Here is a 23,117-nt window from a genome sequence, read left to right on the forward strand (position 1 = left end):
CTAGCTGCGTGTTTAACTCGATCGCCGCCGATCCACCGCTACCCGACGCGACAGAGGGCCCCCCCCCGGGACCCCTGCGCAGCCAGGCCAATCAGTGCCAGGCAGCGCCGAGGGGTGGATCGGGAGTCCCTGGGACGTCGCGGCTGCCATCTTGGTCATGTCATAACTCCTGGGTCACACCTTTCTTCTCTGTTAGAGAAGTGCATCACTGAATGGAGCAGGAAGAGGAAGTGACACGCATGGCCATTGCAAGAGGCTCCTCCAGAGGGGTCATAGCACGACTTTGTTGGAAGTCGTCTGTCTTAAGGTGGCCACTAATGGTCAAATTTCTAGTGAAAAATCGTTCGAACGATCAGAAATTCTGATCGGAAGAAAAATTGTTCACTACACCATCAACGAACCAATCTTTGCTTCCTATCTATCACAATCGATTAAGAAAATCCAAATTTTGGTTTGACAAAAATCCAGTCAGACGATTTTTTTTATAATCGTTCATAATTGATTGTGCCCATCAACTGAGATTATTTTCAGATCAGAATTTCTGATCGCTCAAACGATTTTTCGCTAGAAATTGGACCGTTAGTGGCCACCTTTAAAGGCATGCCCATGAGAGGTGCTCGGAGTCCCTTTAAAGGGGAACTGAAGAGAGGTATATGGAGGCTGCCATGTTTATTTCCTTTTAAGCAATACCAGTTGCCTGGCAGCCCTGCTGATCCTCTGCCTTTAATACTATTAGCCATAGCCCCTGAACAAGCATGCAGCAGATCGGGTGTTTCAGACTTTAACCACTTAACAACCTCTGCCACGCTTATCTACGCCCCTTTAAAATTCACCTGAGTCACAGGGGCGTAGATAGGCAACTCCTGTTTATTTTCCTGCTGTGCGCGATCACGTTCGCGTTCGCGTGCGCGTTCGCGTTCGCGTGCACGCGGACGTGCATACGCGTCGGGCACCCGCTGGTCTGTGATTGGCTGATGTGAACATGTGTTCACAAAGCCAATGACAGTGCTTATTCATGCAGAATGTGTGTAAACATTGTATCAGTCACTATGCTGTTACAGTTACTGAGATCACTCGTGAGAGGATCTCAGATAACTAACACAGCATTAGTGACTGATCAGCATCAGTGAGGTTTTTTTTAAATAATTTATACCCCCATTAAGCCCATTAACCCTTGCCTCCCTTAAATGTGAAAATTGCTGTGGTTTTTAGGTGAAAAACCCAGTGGTAGAGAAGTGGTTAAAGTCAGATCTGACAAGACTAGCTGCATGCTTGTTTCTGGTGTTATTCAGATACTACTGCAGAGAAATAGACCAGCAGGGCTGCCAGGCAACTGGTATTGATTAAAAGGAAATAAATATGGCAGCTTCTATATACCTCTTACTTCAGTTTCCCTTTAAAGGGAACCTGAAGTGAGAGGTACATGAAGGCTGCCACATTTTATTTCCATTTAAGTTACACTAGTTACCTGGCTATCCTTCTGATCCTCTGCCTCTAATATGTTCAGTCATAAGTCCTGAACAAGCATGGAGCAGATCAGATGTTTCTGACATTATTGTCAGATATGACGAGATTAGCTGCATGCTTGTTTCTGATGTTATTCAGACACTTCTGCAACCAAATAGATCAGTAGGACAGCCAGGCAAGTGGTATTGTTTAAAAGGAAAAAAATATGGCCACCTCCATAAAACTCATTTCAGTTGTCCCTTAAAGGGAACCAGAGACGAGCGTATTCTAAAAATGAAAAAAAAGATGTTATACATACCTGGGGCTTCCTCCAGCCCCATAAGCTTAGATTGCTCCCACGCCGTCATCCTCCACTGCCTCTATCGCCGGTATCACTTCCGCTGGACGCGGCCAGTCTTCCGCATGCCCAGGGGCTCCCTCCGGCTCTGTACGCATGCGCCTGCACAGTACGGAGGGAGCTCACTGCGCTTGCGTCGACTGGCCGAAATGACGGGACCCGTTACCGGCGGACAGAGGCAGCGGAGAAAGGCAGCGTGGGAGCGATCCAGGCTGATGTATTTATGTATAAATATGTTATTTTATTCCTCTCTGGTTCTCTTTAACCTCCCTGGCGTTCTGGACGAGCTCGTCCAGAGACGCCGGAGGTCGCCGCTCAGGCCCCGCTGTGCTGATCTGAATAATTTTTTTTGAAAAAACACGCAGCAAGCACTTTGCTTGCTGCGTGTTGCGCCTGATCACCACCGCCGATCCGCCGCGATGCAGCCTCCCCCCCAGACCCCGTGCGCTGCCTGGCCAATCAGTGCCAGGCAGCGCTGAGGGGTGGACTCCCTGTGACGTCATGACGTCCATGACGTCGATGACGTCACGACGGTCGTCACCATGGCGACGGGGGAAGCCTTCCTGGAAATTCCGTTCAGAACGGGATTTCCGGACGGGTGATTGCGTCAGCGGCGATCAGAGGGGTGGAAGGGACGCCGCAGGGAGGGGGGAATCATGTAGCTAGCGCTAGGCTAGCTACATGATAAATTTAAAAAACATTTGCAAAAAACTTTCCCGCGGCCGCAGGAATCAGGCAGGTTAAGAATGGGTCCTATTAATAACATTAAAGAGTATCTGAAGGCCGATTTAAAACAAAAAAAAAACAGATACTTACCAAAGGAGAGGGAAGGCTCTGCGTCCTATAGAGCCTTCCTTCTCCTGCCAGTATCCTTGTTCCCTCTCAGTCTTCACGGATTAAATCTCCTGCCGCGGGAAACTTCGGCAGTCTTCAGACGCACTAGGTCTTCTGAAGACAGGCAGCTCTGTACTGCTCCTGCGTGAGTGCACAAAACGAGTGCGCGTGCGGGCCTAATACGTAGCGGCCCGTCTTCAGAAGCCCGATTTCTTCCGAAGACTGTTGAAGCCAGTCCAACCAGGAAGAGAGCAGTCTACAACCGAACAGTCGTAGACTGATAACAGGTGAGCCTGCGGGGGAACGCGGGTGCCGGGAGGAGAACGGGAAGACTCTATAGGACCCAGAGCCTTCCCTCTTCTTTGGATTTTTTTTTTTACTTAGGCTTCAGACTCCTTTTAAATCCATCCACATGTCCACTGGCCTCCTGATCAGAAAGTGTAATTAGCTCTGACACACAGCCATACGGGAGGAAAAGCGTTGGTGCGCAGCATATGGTCACCTATGTTCATTAGTGTAAATGGCCCTAATGTGTGGCTCTTACTCAGCATTACAGCAGGGAGCACCTTAAGTGCCCTTGCAGTGTCAATAGTGATAAGGCTAGCCATACACTACTCAATGGCCCATATGCAATTCACTTTTCCTCCTGACTTTTCACCTAGATGATATTTTCACACCTTGTCATAAAATGCCTTGTAAACCACCAGCAACCCAATGTATGTGTTAAAGTGCGAGGTATCCTTAAAGAGAACCCGAGGTGGGAATTACTTTTACTATTGGGGCACAGAGGCTGGTTGTGCGCACTAAGACCAGCCTCTGTTGCCCCATCGTGTGCCTCCATGTCCCCCCTGCTCGCCGCTATACCCCCCGCATTGCTGGCGACACGCAGCGTGTCGCCAGCTCAATGTTTACCTTGCGCTGTCAGTCAGCGCTGCTCCCCTGCCTCCTCCGCATCGGCGCACCCGCCCGTGTCCCTTCCCTCCCGCTGATAGGAGGGAAGTGACGCGGCGGGTGGCGCCGATGCGGAGGAGGCGGGGGAGCGGCGCTGACTGACAGCGCAAGGTAAACATTGAGCTGGCGACACAGCCAGCAATGCGGGGGGTATAGCGGCGAGCAGGGGGGACATGGAGGCACACGATGGGGCAACAGAGGCTGGTCTTAGTGCGCACAACCAGCCTCTGTGCCCCAATAGTAAAAGTAATTCCCACCTCGGGTTCTCTTTAAAGGACTTACGATGCCAGATTTGTAAAAAATACATTAAAAAAGTTAGCTACCTGTGTGTGTTTGCAAGGCACGGAGGACGCCGTCCACGCCCTCCGTGCCGTTCCGCCTGGTCCCCGCTGCTTAATATGCCCCCGAACGGTCCCCGCCTGTACCAAGATGGCCGCCGAAGCTGGCCGCAGCTGCGCAGTCCGCATAGCCGCGAGTGCGGCTGCGCAGCTCTAAGGCCAACCCCCCGATCTACGTAACAGTAGCGTGGATCAGGGAGTTGGCCTTAGAGCTGCGCAGCCGCACTCGCGGCTATGCGGACTGCACAGCCGCGGCCAGCTCCGGCGGCCATCTTTGTGAAGGCTGGGGAGCACGACCCGGGCCGCGCGGTCGGGGACCGTTTTATGTATTTTTTACAAATCTGGCCTCGTAAGTCCTTTAAAGGGACCTGGGAGATAGTTGCACCCCGCTCCATGAAACACTGTTTAGTGTGCGTGTGTGTGGTGGGTGGGGATAAACAAGGACCCTCCCAGTCTCTCTTTCTCCTAGTTTGATTGGTATACACGCATATTACTTTTAATAATAAAGGCAATTAGGTTTTAGTACCCTTTAGAGTTGGGCGAACTGTTAGCCGAACTGCAGCCGAACTGTTCGGCTGCCCAAACTGTCATGTCGCTGTGGCTCTTACTACTTCCGGGTCGCAATGACCCGGAGTAGTACGTCTGCGCTGGCCCGGCGGAGCGCGTCCTAGATCGCGCTCCTGTTGCCGGGCACTCTCTGCGCATGTGTGCAACTGCACTCTCTAATTAATTTAAGGTGAACCCGAGGTGAGAGTGATTATAGAGGCTGCCATATTCATTTCCTTTTAAACAATACTAGTTGCCTGGCAGCCCTGCTGATCTATTTGGTAGCAGTAGTGAACTGAATTACCCCCAGAAACAAGCATGCAGCTAATCTTGTCAGTTCTGACAATATTGTCAGAAACTCCTGACCTGCTGCATGCTTGTTCAGGGTCTATGGTTGAAAGAATTAGAGGCAGAGGACCAGCACAGCAGCCATGCAACTGGTATTGCTTAACCTCCTTAGCGGTATGCCCGACACTGTGTTGGGCATACCACCGGCTGTCCCCAGGAGTCCCCCAGGATGATTTTAAGTGATCACATTGTTGTAACAGCTTCAGCTAGCACTAGGCTAGCTAGCAGTGGTGGTCGGCATCCTCAGATTACTGTTGATCCCCCACCGATCACCGCTAAATACATTAACCCCCCCTGGCTCCAGCGATCGGTGCAGCCTCCCTGCACATCTCCGGTCCTCTCTATGGGGAGGATCGGGTCTGCGCATGACGTCATGTTCGATCCTTCCCATAGAGAACAGCGGAGCCGTCCGGGGAGGCTGCGCCGAACGCTGGATCCAGGCTGGGTAATGTATTTAGCGGCGAACGGGGGGGGGGGGGGGGATCAACAGTAATCTGAGGATGCCGACCACCACTGCTAGCTAGCCTAGTGCTAGCTGAAGCTGCTGTTACAACTACGCGATCGCTTAAAATCATCCAGGAGGACTGTGGCTGCAAACCCTCCAGAGTGGGTAAGGCCCAGGAGGTTAAAAGGGGATAAATACAGAAGGCTCAATATTATTCTCACCTCGGGTTCCCTTTAAAAGTGCAACGCAAAGACAGTGGGCCCAAGTTTTGGTGACCCTCTCCCAAGAAAATTCACATAATTGTGCAGGTTTTCTCAAGAAAATACACATAATGTGAGCAGATTTACCCAGAAAATACGTTCAACCATGTGGCAGATTTGACCAGAAAATATGTTCAATCACGTCGGCAGTACGGTTGCCGCGGTATACCGGTGGTATTGAGGATACTCCACGGTATGATTGTGCACGGTAATCGTACTGTGCACAATCTCGTTTTACCGGTTTTCGGGGGGCGGGGCTACCGGGGGGCGGAGCCGCGGAGCGGCGGCGCACGAACAGCGGTGGGGATAAATACTCACTTTCCAGCAGCCAGCTCCGTCCTCCAAGCTGTACCCGTCCGAGCTTCATTGGTCTTCCTGTTCTTTCATCTTATTTCCTGAAACAGCGCCCCCTGGGTGCTATTACAAGGAGATGATGGAAGCACAAACAGGAAGTAGAAGGAAGCACAGTACACGCGTGAGGACTTGGCTGCTGATAAGTGAGTATTATTCCCCTTTCCCTCCCTCCGGCTCTCTGTGCTGGCCACCTAATTCTAGCTACACCTATCCATGGCTACCTATGCTGCGGCACCTATTACTGCCTACACCTATCCCTGACTACCTATGCTGCGGCACCTACCACTGGCTACACCTATCCCTGGCTACACCTATCCCTGGCTACACCTATCCCTGGCTACCTATGCTGCGGCTCCTACCACTGGCTACACCTATCCCTGGCTATCTATGCTGCAGCACCTACCACTGGCTACACCTATCCCTGACTACCTATGCTGCGGCACCTACCACTGGCTACACCTATACCTGGCTACACCTATACCTGGCTACACCTATACCTGGCTACCTATGCTGCGGCACCTACCACTGGCTACACCTATCCCTGGTTATCTATGCTGCGGCACCTACCACTGGCTCCACCTATCCCTGGCTACCTATGCTGCGGCACCTACCACTGGCTCCACCTATCCCTGGCTACCTATGCTGCGGCACCTACCACTGGCTGCACCTATCCCTGGCTATCTATGCTGCAGCACCTACCACTGGCTACACCTATCCCTGGCTACCTATGCTGCGGCACCTACCACTGGCTCCACCTATCCCTGGCTACCTATGCTGCCGCACCTACCACTGGCTCCACCTATCCCTGGCTACCTATGCTGCGGCACCTACCACTGGCTCCACCTATCCCTGGCTACCTCTGCTGAGGCACCTACCACTGGCTACACCTATCCCTGGCTACCTATGCTGCGACACCTACCACTGGCTACACCTATCCCTGGCTACCTATGCTGCGGCACCTACCACTGGCTACACCTATCCCTGGCTACCTATGCTGTGGCACCTACCACTAGCTACACCTATCCCTGGCTACCTATGCTGCGAGCACCTACTACTGGCTACACCTATCCCTGGCTACCTATGCTGCGGCACCTACCACTGGCTACCTATGCTGCGGCACCTACCACTGGCTCCACCTATCCCTGGCTACCTATGCTGCGGCACCTACCACTGGCTACACCTATCCCTGGCTACCTATGATGCGGCACCTACCACTGGCTACACCTATACCTGGCTACCTATGCTGCGGCACCTATCCTTGGCTACCTATGCTGTGGCACCTATCCCTGGCTACCTATGCTGTGGCACCTACCACTGGCTACACCTATCCCTGGCTACCTATGCTGCGGCACCTACCACTGGCTACACCTATCCCTGGCTACCTATGCTGCAGCACCTACCACTAGCTACACCTATCCCTGGCTACCTATGCTGCGGCACCTACCACTGGCTACACCTATCCCTGACTACCTATGCTGCGAGCACCTACTACTGGCTATACCTATCCCTGGCTACCTATGCTGCGGCACCTACCACTGGCTCCACCTATCCCTGGCTACCTATGCTGCGGCACCTACCACTGGCTACACCTATCCCTGGCTACCTATGCTGCGGCACCTACCACTGGCTACACCTATCCCTGGCTACCTATGCTGCGAGCACCTACTACTGGCTACACCTATCCCTGGCTACCTATGCTGCAGCACCTACCACTGGCTACACCTATACCTGGCTACCTATGCTGGGGCACCTACCACTGGCTACATCTATCCCTGGCTACCTATTCTGCGAGCACCTACTACTGGCTACACCTATCCCTGGCTACCTATGCTGTGGCACCTACCACTAGCTATACCTATCCCTGGCTACCTATGCTGCGGCACCTACCACTGGCTCCACCTATCCCTGGCTACCTATGCTGCGTCACCTACCACTGGCTACACCTATCCCTGGCTACCTATGCTGCGAGCAGCTACTACTGGCTACACCTATCCCTGGCTACCTATGCTGCAGCCACCTATTACTGGTGGGTGGAGGCACATTATTTAATGTAAGGGGGTGGGGCCCAGGTCCAAATAATTATTTAATACCGGAATACTGTCATACAGTGGTATTTTTGACGGTTATCAACCGTGGAATTTCATACCTTTGCAAACCTAGTCGGCAGACTTGATCAGAATACACTTCAATCATATGGCAGATTTAACCAGAAAACACTTCAATCATGTGTGGCAGACTTGACTAGAAAACACTTCACTTATGTGTAGTTTTGTCTTTTTTTTAATCATCTCAAGTACCCTTTAAAGACTAATTGGCCGACATAAAAAAAAAAAAAAAAAAAAACCACGCGCACAGCCCTGACCTGTCCACACACTCCTGCACCCCACAGGGACAGTGAAAAAAATGCACACACCTCTGCTCTGATCAGACCCCCACTCGCACCAACACACCTCTGACATCCCCCCCCCCCCTCCTGCGCCCCACAGAGACAAACCACACACACATGCATACCTCTGAACCCCCCCGGGACAGTACAAAAACACACACACCTTTGAACCCCCTCCTGCACCCCACTAAGACAGTAGCGAAACACACACATTTACCTCCAACCTCCTTTCTCTCACCTTCTAGACCCCACAGAGACAGTAGATGACCGTCTGTAAGCTGTGGTGTAGTCAGCGGGAAACCGGCAAGGGGGCGGAGCTTAGCTGCATGCAGCTCTGTGCACAGCTACTCAGTCGCCAGAGAGGAAAGCCTAACGAGCAGAGCGGGGGGCAGGCAAAGTTGTTCAAAGCATCTCCGCTCTTCCCGCTCCACCTCCTCCAGACACGCAGTGACATGCTTCAAAACGGGGGTGCGGTGGTGGCGGACGCAGCACACATGCCCACAGAGACGGCTCCGAGTGCCGCCTCGGGCACGTGTGCCATAGTTTCGCTATCACTGGCGTAGGTTCTCAAACTGTGGTACACGTAACCCAGGGGGTACTTCTGATGATTCCAGGGGGTATTCGGGCTTGATATACTTAACCAAGAATAACGCATTTAGAGTTTTAATAGATGATAAATCTTATTTAAACAACACCAAATTACAATAGTGTTTTAGCTAATTAAAAGCAATAGTAAATGCTTGGAAATTGTTTAGAACCAATTATCATGTACTACTATTAAATATATATTTGTGAAGGGGTACTTGTGATAATGTTTACTATGCTAAGGGGTACTTGGCGAGTACAGGGTTTTAAAAGGGGTCCATACCAATAAAATGTTAATAAACACTGCCCTAGTGGACCTAGTATTCGGTATACAGTTCCCCTGGTACATCCCTCAGAGAGTTTGCTAAACCACCAGCAAGCAAAAAAATACTCAAAATATTTTGACAGTACTTTCTTTGGGTAGTTTTTCCTCCAGCCTTCTTTAGCCTGGGAGGTCCCTCTGCGTCCTCTAAGTCTTCTCGGTGACCCCGCTGGTGGCTCAGTTAGGTGTGTGACGCTCGTCCATACCGCCAGGCTGGTTAATATGGGTGCTACTCTCTGACCCAACAGGAAACCTCATAGAGAAATTATGCTAACGTGATTGGTTGGACAGCAACCTCTCAAACGTTCATAGGTTATAGTAAACTACACCCACACTATTCATCCAATCACGACGCTATATGCTGTAATAGGAATTGCTTTGGAATCTTGGCACTTTCGTATTGGGAATCATGGGTGCTTTGCAAAGTGCCACTGGTGGGTCCTTAGCTTCAGGCACTAGTTTACTTGGGGCCCAGCAGGAGACCTTTTTGGGCTGGTGCACACTGAGCGGGTTTTTTGGCGTTTTTGCAGCCGCTTGCAGCTGCAGATACGCTTGGTCAATGTATCTCAATGGGGAGGTTCACACCAGAGCGGGAGGCGTTTTGCTGAAACTCATACTCCCGGGGTGAGGCATTTTTTGGATTGCGGAGGTGTTTCTGCCTCCAATGTAAAGTATAGGAAAAACCTCTCTGAAAAAAGTTCAGAGCGGTTTTGCAGGCGTTTTTGTTACAGAAGCTGTTCAGTAACAGCTTTACTGTAACAATTTATGAAATCTACAACACCAAAAACCAGGGCTGTGGAGTCGGAGTCGGGCAATATTGGGTGCCTGGAGTCGGAGTCGGGAAAAAATGCACCGACTCCGACTCCTAATGAATTTGTAACTGTAATTAAAATAGAAAATATGATAAAATGTTCTATTTCTCAGATAATAGTCATTAAAAATAATGTATATATACAGTAATAGCTGTGCTTAGTCCACAAAAATGAAATAAACCAATCAAAATTAGTTACTTGTGCTGCTTCAATAAAGCAGTCCCCGTATTTTTAAGGTCAGATATACATATCTGATTGTGACTGTATATATGATGTGTACACAGGAATCTCATATATATATATATATATATATATATATATATATATATATATATATATATATATATATATATATATATAATATCTATGCTGTAAGAATAAAGCCTGATGTGTAGCTGTGTCACTAATAGAGATGGTCAATGAGATGGAAATAATTCTGCACTGATGCTGATTTATGCAAATGTATGCACTCCCTTTGCTGATGAAATCAAATAAATTGATATGTTAAAATTTGGTTTGGTGACTACAAATTAAAGGGTACCTGAGACGGATGAAAAGTAAAGTTTTATACATACCTGGGGCTTCCTCCAGCCCCCTTCAGGCTAATCAGTCCCTCGCTGTCCTCCACCACCCGGATCTTCTGCTATGAGTCCTGGTAATTCAGCCAGTCAGCGCTGTCCGGCCGCATGCCGCTCCCACAGCCAGGAACATTCTGCACCTGCGCAATAGTGCTGCACAGGTGTAGTATGCTCCTGGCGGCGGAGTGTGTGCATGCGCACTACGCCCGACTGGCTCAAGTACCTGGACTCATAGCAGAAGATCCAGGTGGTGGAGGAGGACAACGAGGGACTGATTATCCTGAAGGCGGCTGGAGAAAGCCCCAGGTATGTATAAAACTTTAATTTCATCTGTCTCAGGTTTACTTTGTTACACAGTAGTACTATACTCTACATATGCACTCCCCACAGAGCTGCAGGGAATCCACTGAGAATGCTGTGCACATTGAACACAGAGGTATTGTCTGTCACCCATAAACCTTGTTCAGATTGTGCATGAAGAATGTGTAATAGAGGAAGAATCTCCTCATTCCCCTGCAAAGTACCTGCACATCATTCTTACATGTACCCACACTTACATTGCCTAGGGCCTGATAGATGTTCTTTGTTCCGGTGTGTACCTTTTACAAGTACTCTTACCAAGAACTAGTTTTAGTCTAAATGGAATAAATATAGTAGTCTACATATCCTTCTCACTTCAGTTGTCTTGTAAAATTCCTAAGCGTTGGCAGTTAAGAGACGAATTTCATGTTACATACTTTTAATCAACAAAATTGTAATATGCAAATTAGAGCAGTCGGAGTCGAGGAGTCGGTGGAATACTAAACTGAGGAATCGGAGTCGGTGGATTTTTGGACCGACTCCACAGCCCTGCCAAAAACGCTTCCCAAAACCGCAAAATGCTAGGTGAAACGCTGCAGAAAAATAAGAAAAAGCGTTTCAAAATCTGCTAGCATTTTGCGGATCTGCTAGCAGGTTTTGGTGTGCACCGGGCCTTAGAGAACAGTTCTCCTATCATACCTCCCAACTTTTGAAGATGTGAAAGAGGGACACTTACGCCATGCCCCCTGTGTGGCCTTAAGCCACACCCCTGCTTTTGCAGGAGGGTGAGAAGGGGAGAAAAGTTTGCGGAGGAGGGTGCCAGTGGGTGGGAGAGGGTGACACTGGTTGGAAAGGGGGGTGCCATTGGGTGAGGGTGTAAGGTGCCAGTGGGTAGGAGGGGGTGTTAGTGGGCAGAGAGGAGGGTGCCAGTGGGTAGGAGGGTGACATTGGGTGGGCAGGAGGGTGTCAGTGGGTGAGGGAGAAAGGTGACAGTGGGTAGGAGGAGGAGGAGGGTCTCAGGGGGCGGAGAGGAGAGTGCCAGTGGGCAGAGAGGAGGGTGGGAGAGGGTGACACTGGGTGGAAATGGGATGAAGGCAGCTTTTGTGGAACCATAAAGGTACATACACACATCTGATTTTTCCAAAGCAATGGCCGTTTGGATGTCAAATTGGGTGTGTGTACAAACGATCGTTTGGCTGATAAGGCTGGTTTTAGCGGATCCGTCAAAATCAGCCTTATCAGCCGAACACATGCCCGATTTGACGTCCAAATGACCGGTCCGAACGAAAAATCTGACGTGTGTATGTACCATAAGGCTCAGCATAGGTTCAAAAGGAAGGGGGAGGAAGATGCAATGCTGAGAATACCTTGAGCTTGTCTGACAGATATCTGTGTGACATCAGATTAGTCTTTCCCTCCTCTTCAATGCTCCTGTCTTTGCACTCTGCTCCTCCAAGCCTCCTCTCCCAGCAGCCAGGACTTCCCTGCTCTCTGCAGCTAGTTAATGCTGAGACAAAGATGCACTGACAGCTGTGAAGAAGTGATTGCCTGATTACTAATACTGCCCAATCTTCTATATTCACTAGTGTTGCAGGTACAGGTAAGTGTCCTGCCAAATATTAGTTACAAGTTCTGTGGTGAGGGAGAGAGGTTTGGGAAACTACTGCTGCAGTTTACAAACTGACTTAGTGATGCCACTGCCCACCATAGTTCAGCCACTACCCTCCCCCAATATGTTACTATAATGCCCCATGTACTATACACACACATGCCTGCATTTCCTGACAGTAGTAGCTACAGACACTGTACTCTCTGTGTCACCTCACTGTGGTGTGACTTGTGTCCTTGCAGATCCTGGTCGTGGCTCAGTCAACACTGCAGCAGCCAGCCTTCTGTGGAGTGTGCTGCTGTGCACTGCATGCATGCACTGTGCAGCTCGGGAGACTCTAGATCGGGGGCGGAGTTACAGAAGCCTAGCTGAAATAGGAGGGGGCATGAAGGAGAGGAACTGAGGAAGCAGGAAATAATTCAGCTCTTCCAGTTCCCTGCAACTCCTCTGCACTGGCCTGGCAGCTACAAACACTGAGGCTGAGCCTGAGCTAAGTGTGCAGCAGTAAGTGCACACCGATCCTGACCCTGGTGAAATGAACAAGGGGCGACAGTCTGGTGGAAATCTCCTCCCTTACCCCCGGCCAGTCCCTGCCTGAGCAGCTAAAGAAGAAGTCCTGCGGAAGGGCCCACAATGTCTAACAAAAAGGGGGGTGCTTGAGCACCCAGAGCCATCCCCTGTGAACGTGCCTGAATGTGTGTCCCCCTGTACGCACTATGCATACCTCCCAACTTTTTGAGATGAGAAAGAGGGACACATAAGCCACGCCCCTGATCACTAACCGCGCCCCCCCAGTCTCACACACCATAAGGAAAGACTTCATAAGAATATAATTCAAACCACACTGGTCCTTTCTATCCTGTTTCATTTTCCTTCATATTAACATTTTAAAATTAATAATATATCAATTTAAAGGATGGGAATAAAGTTTAAAGTCAAACACATTTTTAGTAGAGAAATATATATATATATATATATATATATATATATATATATATATATATATATATATATATATATATTTACATAGAAAGAGGGACGAATGAGGAGAAAAAAGGGCCTGGACTCCCAAATAGGGACTGTCCCTCCAAAAGAGGGACAGTAGGGAGCTATGCAATTCCCAGAGCGATCACAACTTGGTTCTGAAGCCATTGTTGTGATCACTCACAAAATGCTGTTTGCAGAAATTTGCAATTGCAGTACACAGAATGGAATCAGCCCGTAGGGTTCCTCTGCTTCAGCTCTTTGCATATCACAAGAAAAAAAAAATCGGTATACAATGGAAAATAATCGGAAAATCGGGTCATGGTTGTATAACGCCCCTGCTATTTGCATCCCGGGGCCTCAAATCGGCTATTAGGCAACTACAGGGGTGAAATGTTGAACACTTCTACAGTGCGCGGGCCAACATGCTGCAGCGCTCTGATACGGTTACTAATACGTCACTTACTTCCAGCAGTCCCGCGCTTCCCAGGAGCCTATGCGCACATGTGATGTCAGGAAGAGGCGGAGTCATTAATATTACGCTCGCCGACACTCGGGGAGGGGGGTGGATCTCCCAGGAGGAACCTTACTAATTACGTCAGCGGTGTAGTGAAACCAGTTGCTTGCTGGGACATTTGGTTTAGTAGGGGCGGGATTTGGGGTTGTGGGAGAAAGTAGAGCAAGATTTTGCTGCTGTTAATGTATATAATTTTAGGTGCACGCTTGGCCAAATGATCAGATCTTAGGCGACAGCTGAGGATTGCATGCGCTGAGTAGCTTGGGAGGGAATAGTTTCCTGAATTTTCTTCGTTTTTGTCTTAATTGCCCTACATGTCCCAATAATATAGTGCAAGTGGAATAATGGAGAGGATGTGGGTGCACAGATGTATTCCATGCAGGCTGCCCACAACTTTATCATGGGCTGTTATCAATGGTGGACATATATCTGGTGGCCAATTGACCATATGATTAGAAAATTATTGTCCGATTGGATGCAAATTGGTGCCGCCACAAGTATGCCTGATTAACTTTTTGGCCTGAAATTGGTTGAATGTATTGATTTGATATGCAGAGCAATCTTGTGCTGACGTGGCTGATTGCGTGCACAGCAGTAACAGTTTGTGATATTGGGACCAGCGATGGAACCCCCGGTGCTGGCCCACTAAATGGAAATGAGCCCCCATTCCCATGCATTTAAACTTTACTTGCCCACATAGTGCCCATCTTCCACATTTGCGCATCACTCACTGGCGGCATATAGCACTTTGCATTTGTATGATGTCACACGAGTGATGTCACATGCTATTTGCCAGTAGTGACGTGGGTTACTTTGCAGTAAGCAGGTGACAGCAGGCTGGTAAAGTATAATTACACGGGCATAGGGGCACATTTACATTGAAGGGGCAGTGATGTCAAGAGGCTGATTCCCGAGAGATTTCATTATGAAATGGATCGGGAATTGGCCTGCAGTATATGGCCGGCCAACAGACCTCTCTCTGATCAGATTTGATCAGAGAGAAATCTGTCTCTTGGTCAGATCTGCCCATATATCACTAGACATCGTGCACTGCAACAGATCTAGTGGGAAAAGAGCTTTGGGGTTCATTAAGTAGAGATGTGAAGTGAAATTTGATTAGCCAAATTTTTCTGCTCTAGAATGAGCATAAATTCTGGGCTGAATGTAATCTTTACACAGGAAACGCATCAATATCCCCTGCAGGGAGCAATCGTTTTATCACATCAGGTGGCAATGTTTGTATGGTCACTTTTACTAACCGACATCCCTTAGCTTAATTAATCAGTTGTCAGGTAATAATTCGTTTCTGAATGAACAGTTTTATTTAGTACTTGTATAGCGCTGACATCTTACGCAGCGCTGTAAAGGGTATATGTTGTCTTGTCATTTAACTGTCCCTCAGAGGGGCTCACAATCTAAAGGCTCATACACACATCAGACCATAGTCTTTGGAAAATGAAAGATCACAGACCAATTTTACCCCCTTCCATGTAGTATGAGAGCCATACCTACAAAGTCTATTCCCTAGGTTTTCAACATGCGGTACGCGTACCCCAGGGGGTACTTCAGATGGGTCCAGGGGGTACTCGGGCTTGATATACTTAACCAAGAATAACAAATTTAGAGATGTAGAAAATTATAATTCTTATTTAAACAACACCAAATTAGTATTTTAGCTAATTAAAAGCAATAATAAATGCTTGCACATTGTTTAGAACCAATTATCATGTACTACGATTAAATATATATTTCTCAAGGGGTACTTGTGATCATGTTTACTATGCTAGGGGGTACTCGATGAGTACAGGGTTTTAAAAGGGGTACACACTTATAAAATGTTGAGAAACACTGGTCTATTCTATTGAGCTGAACTCCCGATCAGATAGAAATCTTTGCAAGATGCTGCACACAAAGATTCTGTAGACACTCAAAAGATCAGTATCTGCAAAAGATCCATTCCTGCAAAATGCATTCATAGTCTATGATATCTGCAGATCATCATACACACATTGTTTAACAGACATTAATCTGCAGATCAGATCCACCAGGATGGATTTTCAGATCTGCAGATGATTGTCTGATCTGCAGATGAATGTCAGTTAAACAAGGTATGTATGATGATCTGCAGATCTCATAGACTATGAATGCAATTTGCAGGAACGGATCTTTGGCAGGAACAGATCTTTTGCAGATACTGATCTTTTGTGTCTGTGCAGCATCTTGCAAAGATTTCTGTCTGATGGGGAGTTCAGCTCCATAGAATAGACTGTGTAGGTATGGCTCTCATACTACATGAAGGGTGGTAAGATTGGTCTGTGATCTTTCATTTTCCAAAGACTATAGTCTGATGTGTGTATGAGCCTTAAGCCCTACCATAGTCTTTTGTCTATGTATGTATCGTATAGTGTATGTATTGTAGTCCAGGGCCAATTTTAGGGGGAAGCCAATTAACTTATATGTATGTTTTTGAGGTGTGGGAGGAAACCAGAGTGCCGGAGGAAACCCACACAGACACGGGGAGAACATACAAACTCCTTGCAGATGTTGACCGGGGACCCAGTTTTTCAAGGCGAGAGTGCTAACCACTACGCCACCATGCTGCCCATTTGTGGATCCTATGTTGCAAATGCTGTCAATGTGAAATTTCAGCTTCTCTCTATTTTTAAGAGTGCGTAAAATGATACCACTCTCTTGGTACTAAAACCCACATACGTAAGTGCACTGGGCCACTAAACAAGTGAACTCTCTAAAAACCATCTGAGAGATATGATGTAATTCTTTTAGAATTATGTTGGACTCAACAAGATGTGGATACCGTTGCTGAGGAATTTTGACATAATGGTAGCTCTAAAGGTAGCCATACACTGGTCGATTTGCCATCAGATTCGACCAACAGATAGATCCCTCTCTGATCGAATCTGATCAGAGAGAGATCGTATGGCCACCTTTACTGCAAACAGATTGTGAATCGATTTCAGCCTGAAACCGATCACAATAATGATAGTATAATTGCACTAAGCAATTATAAGGAGTGCAATAAAAATTGTAAAAAAGAAATTAGGCTGGCAAAGATCGAAGCTGAAAATCAAATCGCTAGGGATATCAAATCTAACCCAAAAAAGTTTTACAAGTACATCAACTCTAAAAAAAGAAAGGTTGACTGTATAGGACTCCTAAAGGATGAGGGTGGGAACTCAATGGTGGATGACCAAGGTAAGGCAGAGTTATTAAATGCTTTCTTTGCTTCTGTCTTTACAAAGGAAACAGCACTGTTGCAAATTACAGAGGCGGAAGAGTCTCAATCTTCTAACTGTAATATTAAATACTTAACGCAGGAAGAAGTAAAGGCAAGACTAAATAAATTAAAAATAGACAAGGCACCTGGCCCGGATGGCATGCATCCTCGGGTCCTAAGGGAATTAAGTTCAGTTATAGATAAACCCCTTTATCTTATCTTTTGTGACTCTCTTGCAACTGGCAGAGTCCCAGTGGATTGGCGTACAGCCCACGTTTTCCCATTATTTAAGAAGGGCAAAAAATCAGATCCAGGAAATTATAGACCTGTAAGCTTAACATCAGTTGTATGCAAACTATTTGAGGGGTTACTAAGAGATACTATACATGACTTCATAGTAGAAAATAATCTTATTTCTCAGCATCAACATGGGTTTACTAAAGACAGGTCCTGTTTGACTAACATGCTCAGCTTTTATGAGGTAGTGAATGCTAATATGGATATTGGGAATGCTGTAGATGTGATATACTTAGACTTTGCTAAGGCATTCGACACTGTTCCCCACAAAAGTCTGGTGCAAAAGATGAGGATGCAAGGACTGGGGAAGAGTCTGTGTGCTTGGATAGGGAACTGGCTAATGGACAGAAAACAAAGAGTTGTGGTCAATGGATCATACTCAAAATGGGAGACTGTTAGCAGTGGGGTCCCACAGGGGTCTGTACTGGGTCCAGTGCTCTTCAATTTATTTATTAATGACCTAGTGGATACAGTAGTGAGCAATGTTGCTATTTTTGCAGATGATACAAAATTGTGCAGAATCATCAACTCTAAGGAAGATAGTGTTATATTGCTACAGGATCTGGATAGGATGGCTATATGGGCACATACATGGCAGATGAAATTCAATGTTGACAAATGTAAAGTCATGCATTTTGGTCGTACCAATGGTCTAACACCATACAAAATAAATGGGATACAGTTGGGGACATCAAACTTGGAGAAGGACTTAGGAGTACTCATCGACAACAAGTTAAATAATCGTACTCAATGCCAAGCCGCTGCAGCTAAAGCTAACAAAATTTTGGGATGCATTAAAAGGGAAATAAAAACTCGAGATGCTAGCATAATATTGCCCCTGTTTAACTCTCTAGTAAGGCCACATCTGGAATATGGAATTCAGTTCTGGGCACCACATTACAAAAAAGATATTGCAGTTTTAGAGCAGGTGCAGAGACGAGCAACAAAATTGATACGTGGGATGGAAGGTCTCACTTACCAAGAAAGGTTAGATAAACTGGGTTTATTTAGTCTAGAGAAAAGACGCCTTAGAGGAGATCTAATTAACATGTATAAATACATCAGAGGGCAATATAATAGCTTGGCGGATGAGCTTTTTGTCCCTAGGCCTTCTCAAAGGACTAGAGGACATGATCTGCGCATGGAGGAAAAACGTTTTAGCCATTTATTTAGGAAAGGGTTCTTTACAGTAAGAGTGATTAAGATGTGGAATGCATTGCCACAGGAAGTCGTTATGGCAAACTCTATACCTGCATTTAAAGGGGGCTTAGATGCTTTCCTTGCGTTGAATGACATCCATGGCTACAATTACTAGGTAATGCCAATGATGTTAATCCAGGGATTTTATGATCAACAGGGATATGTGAGGGAGCAGGCTGGAGTTGTACTTTGTACTGGTTGAACTCGATGGACGTATGTCTTTTTTCAACCAAAGTAACTATGTAACTATGTAAAAAATCTGTGGAGCTGCCGCTGCTGCCGCCCCCCCTCCCCCCCCCCCCCCCCCCCGCATACATTACCTGCTCCGGCCGGCGCGTGTCCCCGCTGTCACCGCTGCCTTCTCCGCTCCGGGCTCCAGACCGTTCCTGCAGCTACTGAACTTCCTGTCCAGGGGAAGTTTAAACAGTAGAGGGCGCTCTACTGTTTAAACTTCCTGCCGGGACAGGAAGTTCTGTGTAGCAGCAGCCGGTCCGGAACCCAGCACGGAAAGAAGACAGCGGGGACCAGGGGGGGGACTCGTGCCGTCCGGAACAGGTATTGTATACCTGCTGTATTGCATCGGTCGTCGGGCATTCGAACGCCGCTATCGACGCACTCCCGACCCGCCGGCGACCGAGAAAAATCTTCCGCACGGACGAATCAACGGGAACGATCGATTTCGGACGGAAATCGATCGTTCTGTCAGCGGTGTGCGCAGCGATTTCACAGCCGATTCAATCACTGTGATCGAATCGGCCGTATATCGGCGAAAAAATTGTTAGGTGTATGGGCCCCTTAGGCTGGGTCAAATTGTATGGTGGCATTTCCAAGCTTTGAAGTGATCTTTTCGACTTCGTCCCACAAATGCTCAATAGAATTGTGGTCAGGGGACTAAACTGGCCATAGAAGCAGGTTAAACTCTGATTGATGTTCTTCAAACCAATTTGAGACCCATGAAGACGGTCATCCGAACCTGAGCATTCCTTATATAAGCAGCTCTACATCATTGTTTGACTGGTTCACATGCAAATAAGGGGTGTTTCTAATTTTTGGGGCCAATGTATACATTGATAATGTTATTCAAGCAGTCAGATTCGCTGCTCTAAGATCTAATGGAGTGTGGTATTCCAATGCACTGCATTCATTGTGTTACTGCATAAGGGGCGTTAACAGTTACAGTGAAGCAATTACAGTGAAGCATACTTTTCCTTGACTGTATGCGATGCAAGGTGCATATAACAGTGAAGCAGTTACAGTGAAGCATACTTTTCCTTGACTGTATGCGATGCAAGGTGCATATAACAGTGAAGCAGTTACAGTGAAGCATACTTTTCCTTGACTGTATGCGATGCAAGGTGCATATAATTTGTGTGATTGTTCCGTTTCATTGTGTTCCTGTTCTTACAGGGAATGCAATGCAAATCCCACTGTGAACTTATTTGGCAGGCGGTGATAGAATCAATTAGTACTAAATTTTCTATGTCGTTTTTCAAAAGCTAACATAGCCCGGCAGTGGAGTTGGCTTTAGCAAATGTACCAACTCCCAACTAAATTTTCAATTTTGCAGAAAAATACAAATATGTTAAAATGCCCTATTTTACAAATAATAGTCATAATAATGTACTTCTCTGCACTAACAATAAAGCCTTGTGTGTAACTGTTTTACTAATGCAAAGTCCAACTGAGCTATTATGCTGCCTAAAATTCATGCATAATTGTAATCTGGATTATAGAAAATGACGAGTTTTCATCTTATTTGAGTTGTAATGTGTTATTTAACAAGTGCATTTGAATATAGACACGTGGAACTACTGTCAGCTCGTGGACTGATTGCATATGAGTTTAAAGGGAACCCAAGGTGAGAGGGATATCGAGGCATTTTTATTTCCTTTTAAAGGACAACTGAAGTGAGAAGAATATGGAGGCTGCCATATTGATTTTCTTTTAAACAATACAAGTTGCCTGGTAGCCCAGCTGAGCTATTTGGCTGCAGTAGTGTCTGAATGACACCAGAAACAAGCATGCAGCTGATCTTGTCAAATTTGACAATAATGTCAGAAACACCTGATCTGCTGCATGCTTGTTCAGGGTCTATGGGCCCATTTCCACTATCACGAATTTGCATGCGTTTGCCGCTTGCGAATTCGCATAGCCAATACAAGTGGATGGGACTGTTTCCACTTGTCAGGATTTCTGAGCGTTTTCGTCCGCGTCAAAAATTTGCATGGCAAAACCATCAGAATTCGCATACCGTTATGCAGGTATATGCGAATTTTCATGCGAATTCGCATGGAATCGAAAAGCACACAGGCACTGCCATGGTTAAATTCGCATACAGCGTCATTCATGAGAATTCGCGTGAAAATTCGCATACAGGCGCATGCGAAATTCGCATCCGCATGCAAATTTTTTCCGCGGCGATTCGCACCGCACAAGTGGAAATGGGCCCTCAGGCTAAAAGTATTAGAGGCAGAGGATCAGCAGGGCTGTCAGACAACTGGTATTGCGTAAAAGGAAATAAATATGGCAGCCTCCATATCCCTCTCACTTTAGTTGTCCTTTAAATAAAGCACATTGCCTGGCTGTCCTGCTGATTCTCTGCCTCTGAGGCAAATGCTACGAACACACTTGCGATAAAGATGGTTTACAAGGAACGATAGCTACCAGATGAACAATATTGGAACGATTGGAATGCAACAATGGGATGCAGCAATCATCATACACATAAATCTTTCTCGCAGAAAAGAACCATCAGAGGGAAATGTTGCGTACATATTTATATTTAAAATACAATTAAACATGGGGTTACAATAGATAAGAATATATGATGGTTAACTTGCAAACAAAGTTTGTTTGAAATTTATAATGTAACAATCTTTACGGGCCGCGCTACACAGGCTGTACGGAAGCTGGGCAGAATCCAATGCAGGCGCATTGGCCCTTGTAACGATCGTGCTCGGTAGAGAACTCTACACGCTATAGTTTTGTAACGATTGTTGTTCAATATGATACGTCCTGTTGGATTTTCTCATCGTGCCGATATCGTTGGTTCGTCGTCGTACTTAATGATCGTGAAGTTCTGATTGTCGGCAGACCGATCGTTAAGCTGCTGTTTCAAACGACCATAGTCGCAAGTATGTACGTAGCATTAGAATACACATGTCCATGCAGAAAACGATCATTTTTTTCCCTGCTTTTGCATTTTTCCGTATGTATTTTTATTGCGTTTTTCGTGCATTTCCATTTGCAATTTTTAATCTATATATCTATAAAGTAAAAATTAAATACATTTCAAATTAGTTTTGACCTTATTTGGGCATAGAGATGGCCCGAACGGTTCGCTGGCGAACGGTTCCCGGCGAACTTCGGTGGTTCGCGGAGAACCGGGAACTTTTGCAGAAGTTCGATTCGCCCCTATAGTGCATCATTAGGGTCAACTTTGACCCTCTACATCACAGTCAGCAGGCACATTGTAGCCAATCAGGCTACAATCTGTCCTGGAGGCCCCCCTCCCCCACCCCCTTTATAAAAGGCAGGCAGCGTCAGGCTTTTCACTCGTGTGCCTGCAGTAATTAGAGAAGGGAGAGCTGCTGTGCAGAGACCTATAGGGAAAGCTTAGTTAGGCTCTTAGCATGCTCCTTGCTGATTCTTATTGCTAAAAAAAAAAAAGCACCCCTCAACAGCTCTTTTGAGAGCTAATCCTGTTCTTGTGATCTATTTTTTTTTTTTTTTTTTGCGTGTGTGGCCCAATTGCATTATATACAGCCCTGTCAGTCAGTCGCAGCTGGCCTTTGGCCCCTTGGTGGTATAATTACTACTGTGCCAGGTGCACATTGTAATACCCACCACTGCATATACCTACCTGTTGTTCACAGTGCACCCACCTACCTACATGAGTGCACGCATTGTGATATACCACTCCATGCATACCTGTTAACTGCACCTGTGTGACTGCACATTGTATTAGTCAAGTCAGTGCATACCTTTCACTTCATCCCCCCCAATATGGACAAAACAAAAGGCAGAGGCAGGCCACCTGGCAGGTCTGCTTGAGGTCGCGCTGTCATGATTTTGTGCGGCCTTCAACCAAAGTACAGTGTTCAGAGGAAGGCACGTGCTATTAACCCCCAATATTGTCAGGACGTAGTTGACTATTTAACACAGAACACCTCATCTTTCTCAGCTTCCGCACGGAAGCGTGACATATCTTCTTCCTCCTGCTCTGATTCTGGCACCCCACTTAACACTCAGTCCAGGGCTCAGCGGTGTGGAAAAAATTTTTTGTCTGCCTCAGATGAGAGCAATGCCATCTGTACTCTCTGCCACCGAAAATTGAGCCGTGGAAAGACCACGACCCGCGTAGGGACAACTACCTTACGAAGGCACATGATTACAAAGCACAAACTGCAATG

At 46.9% G+C, this 23,117-nt stretch overlaps 1 protein-coding gene across 2 annotated transcripts in view; it reads right to left on the reverse strand.

Annotated features, from left to right (window-relative positions):
* GPAT2 (glycerol-3-phosphate acyltransferase 2, mitochondrial) overlaps positions 1-5,955 on the reverse strand; it is a 128,612-nt gene extending 122,657 nt beyond the window's left edge. The window contains exon 1 of one of the 2 annotated variants that reach the window (XM_068274838.1): positions 5,845-5,955. In XM_068274838.1, the coding sequence (XP_068130939.1) occupies positions 5,845-5,893 (49 nt within the window). In that variant the 5' untranslated portion in view covers positions 5,894-5,955. Of the gene's footprint in view, positions 1-5,613; positions 5,768-5,844 lie in introns of those variants that run through there. The other variant, XM_068274839.1, reaches the window with a different exon arrangement.
* Positions 5,956-23,117: the final 17,162 nt, after the last annotated feature.

Source organism: Hyperolius riggenbachi, chromosome 3, assembly GCF_040937935.1.
Source record: "Hyperolius riggenbachi isolate aHypRig1 chromosome 3, aHypRig1.pri, whole genome shotgun sequence".
Classification (NCBI taxonomy): Eukaryota; Metazoa; Chordata; class Amphibia; order Anura; family Hyperoliidae; genus Hyperolius; species Hyperolius riggenbachi.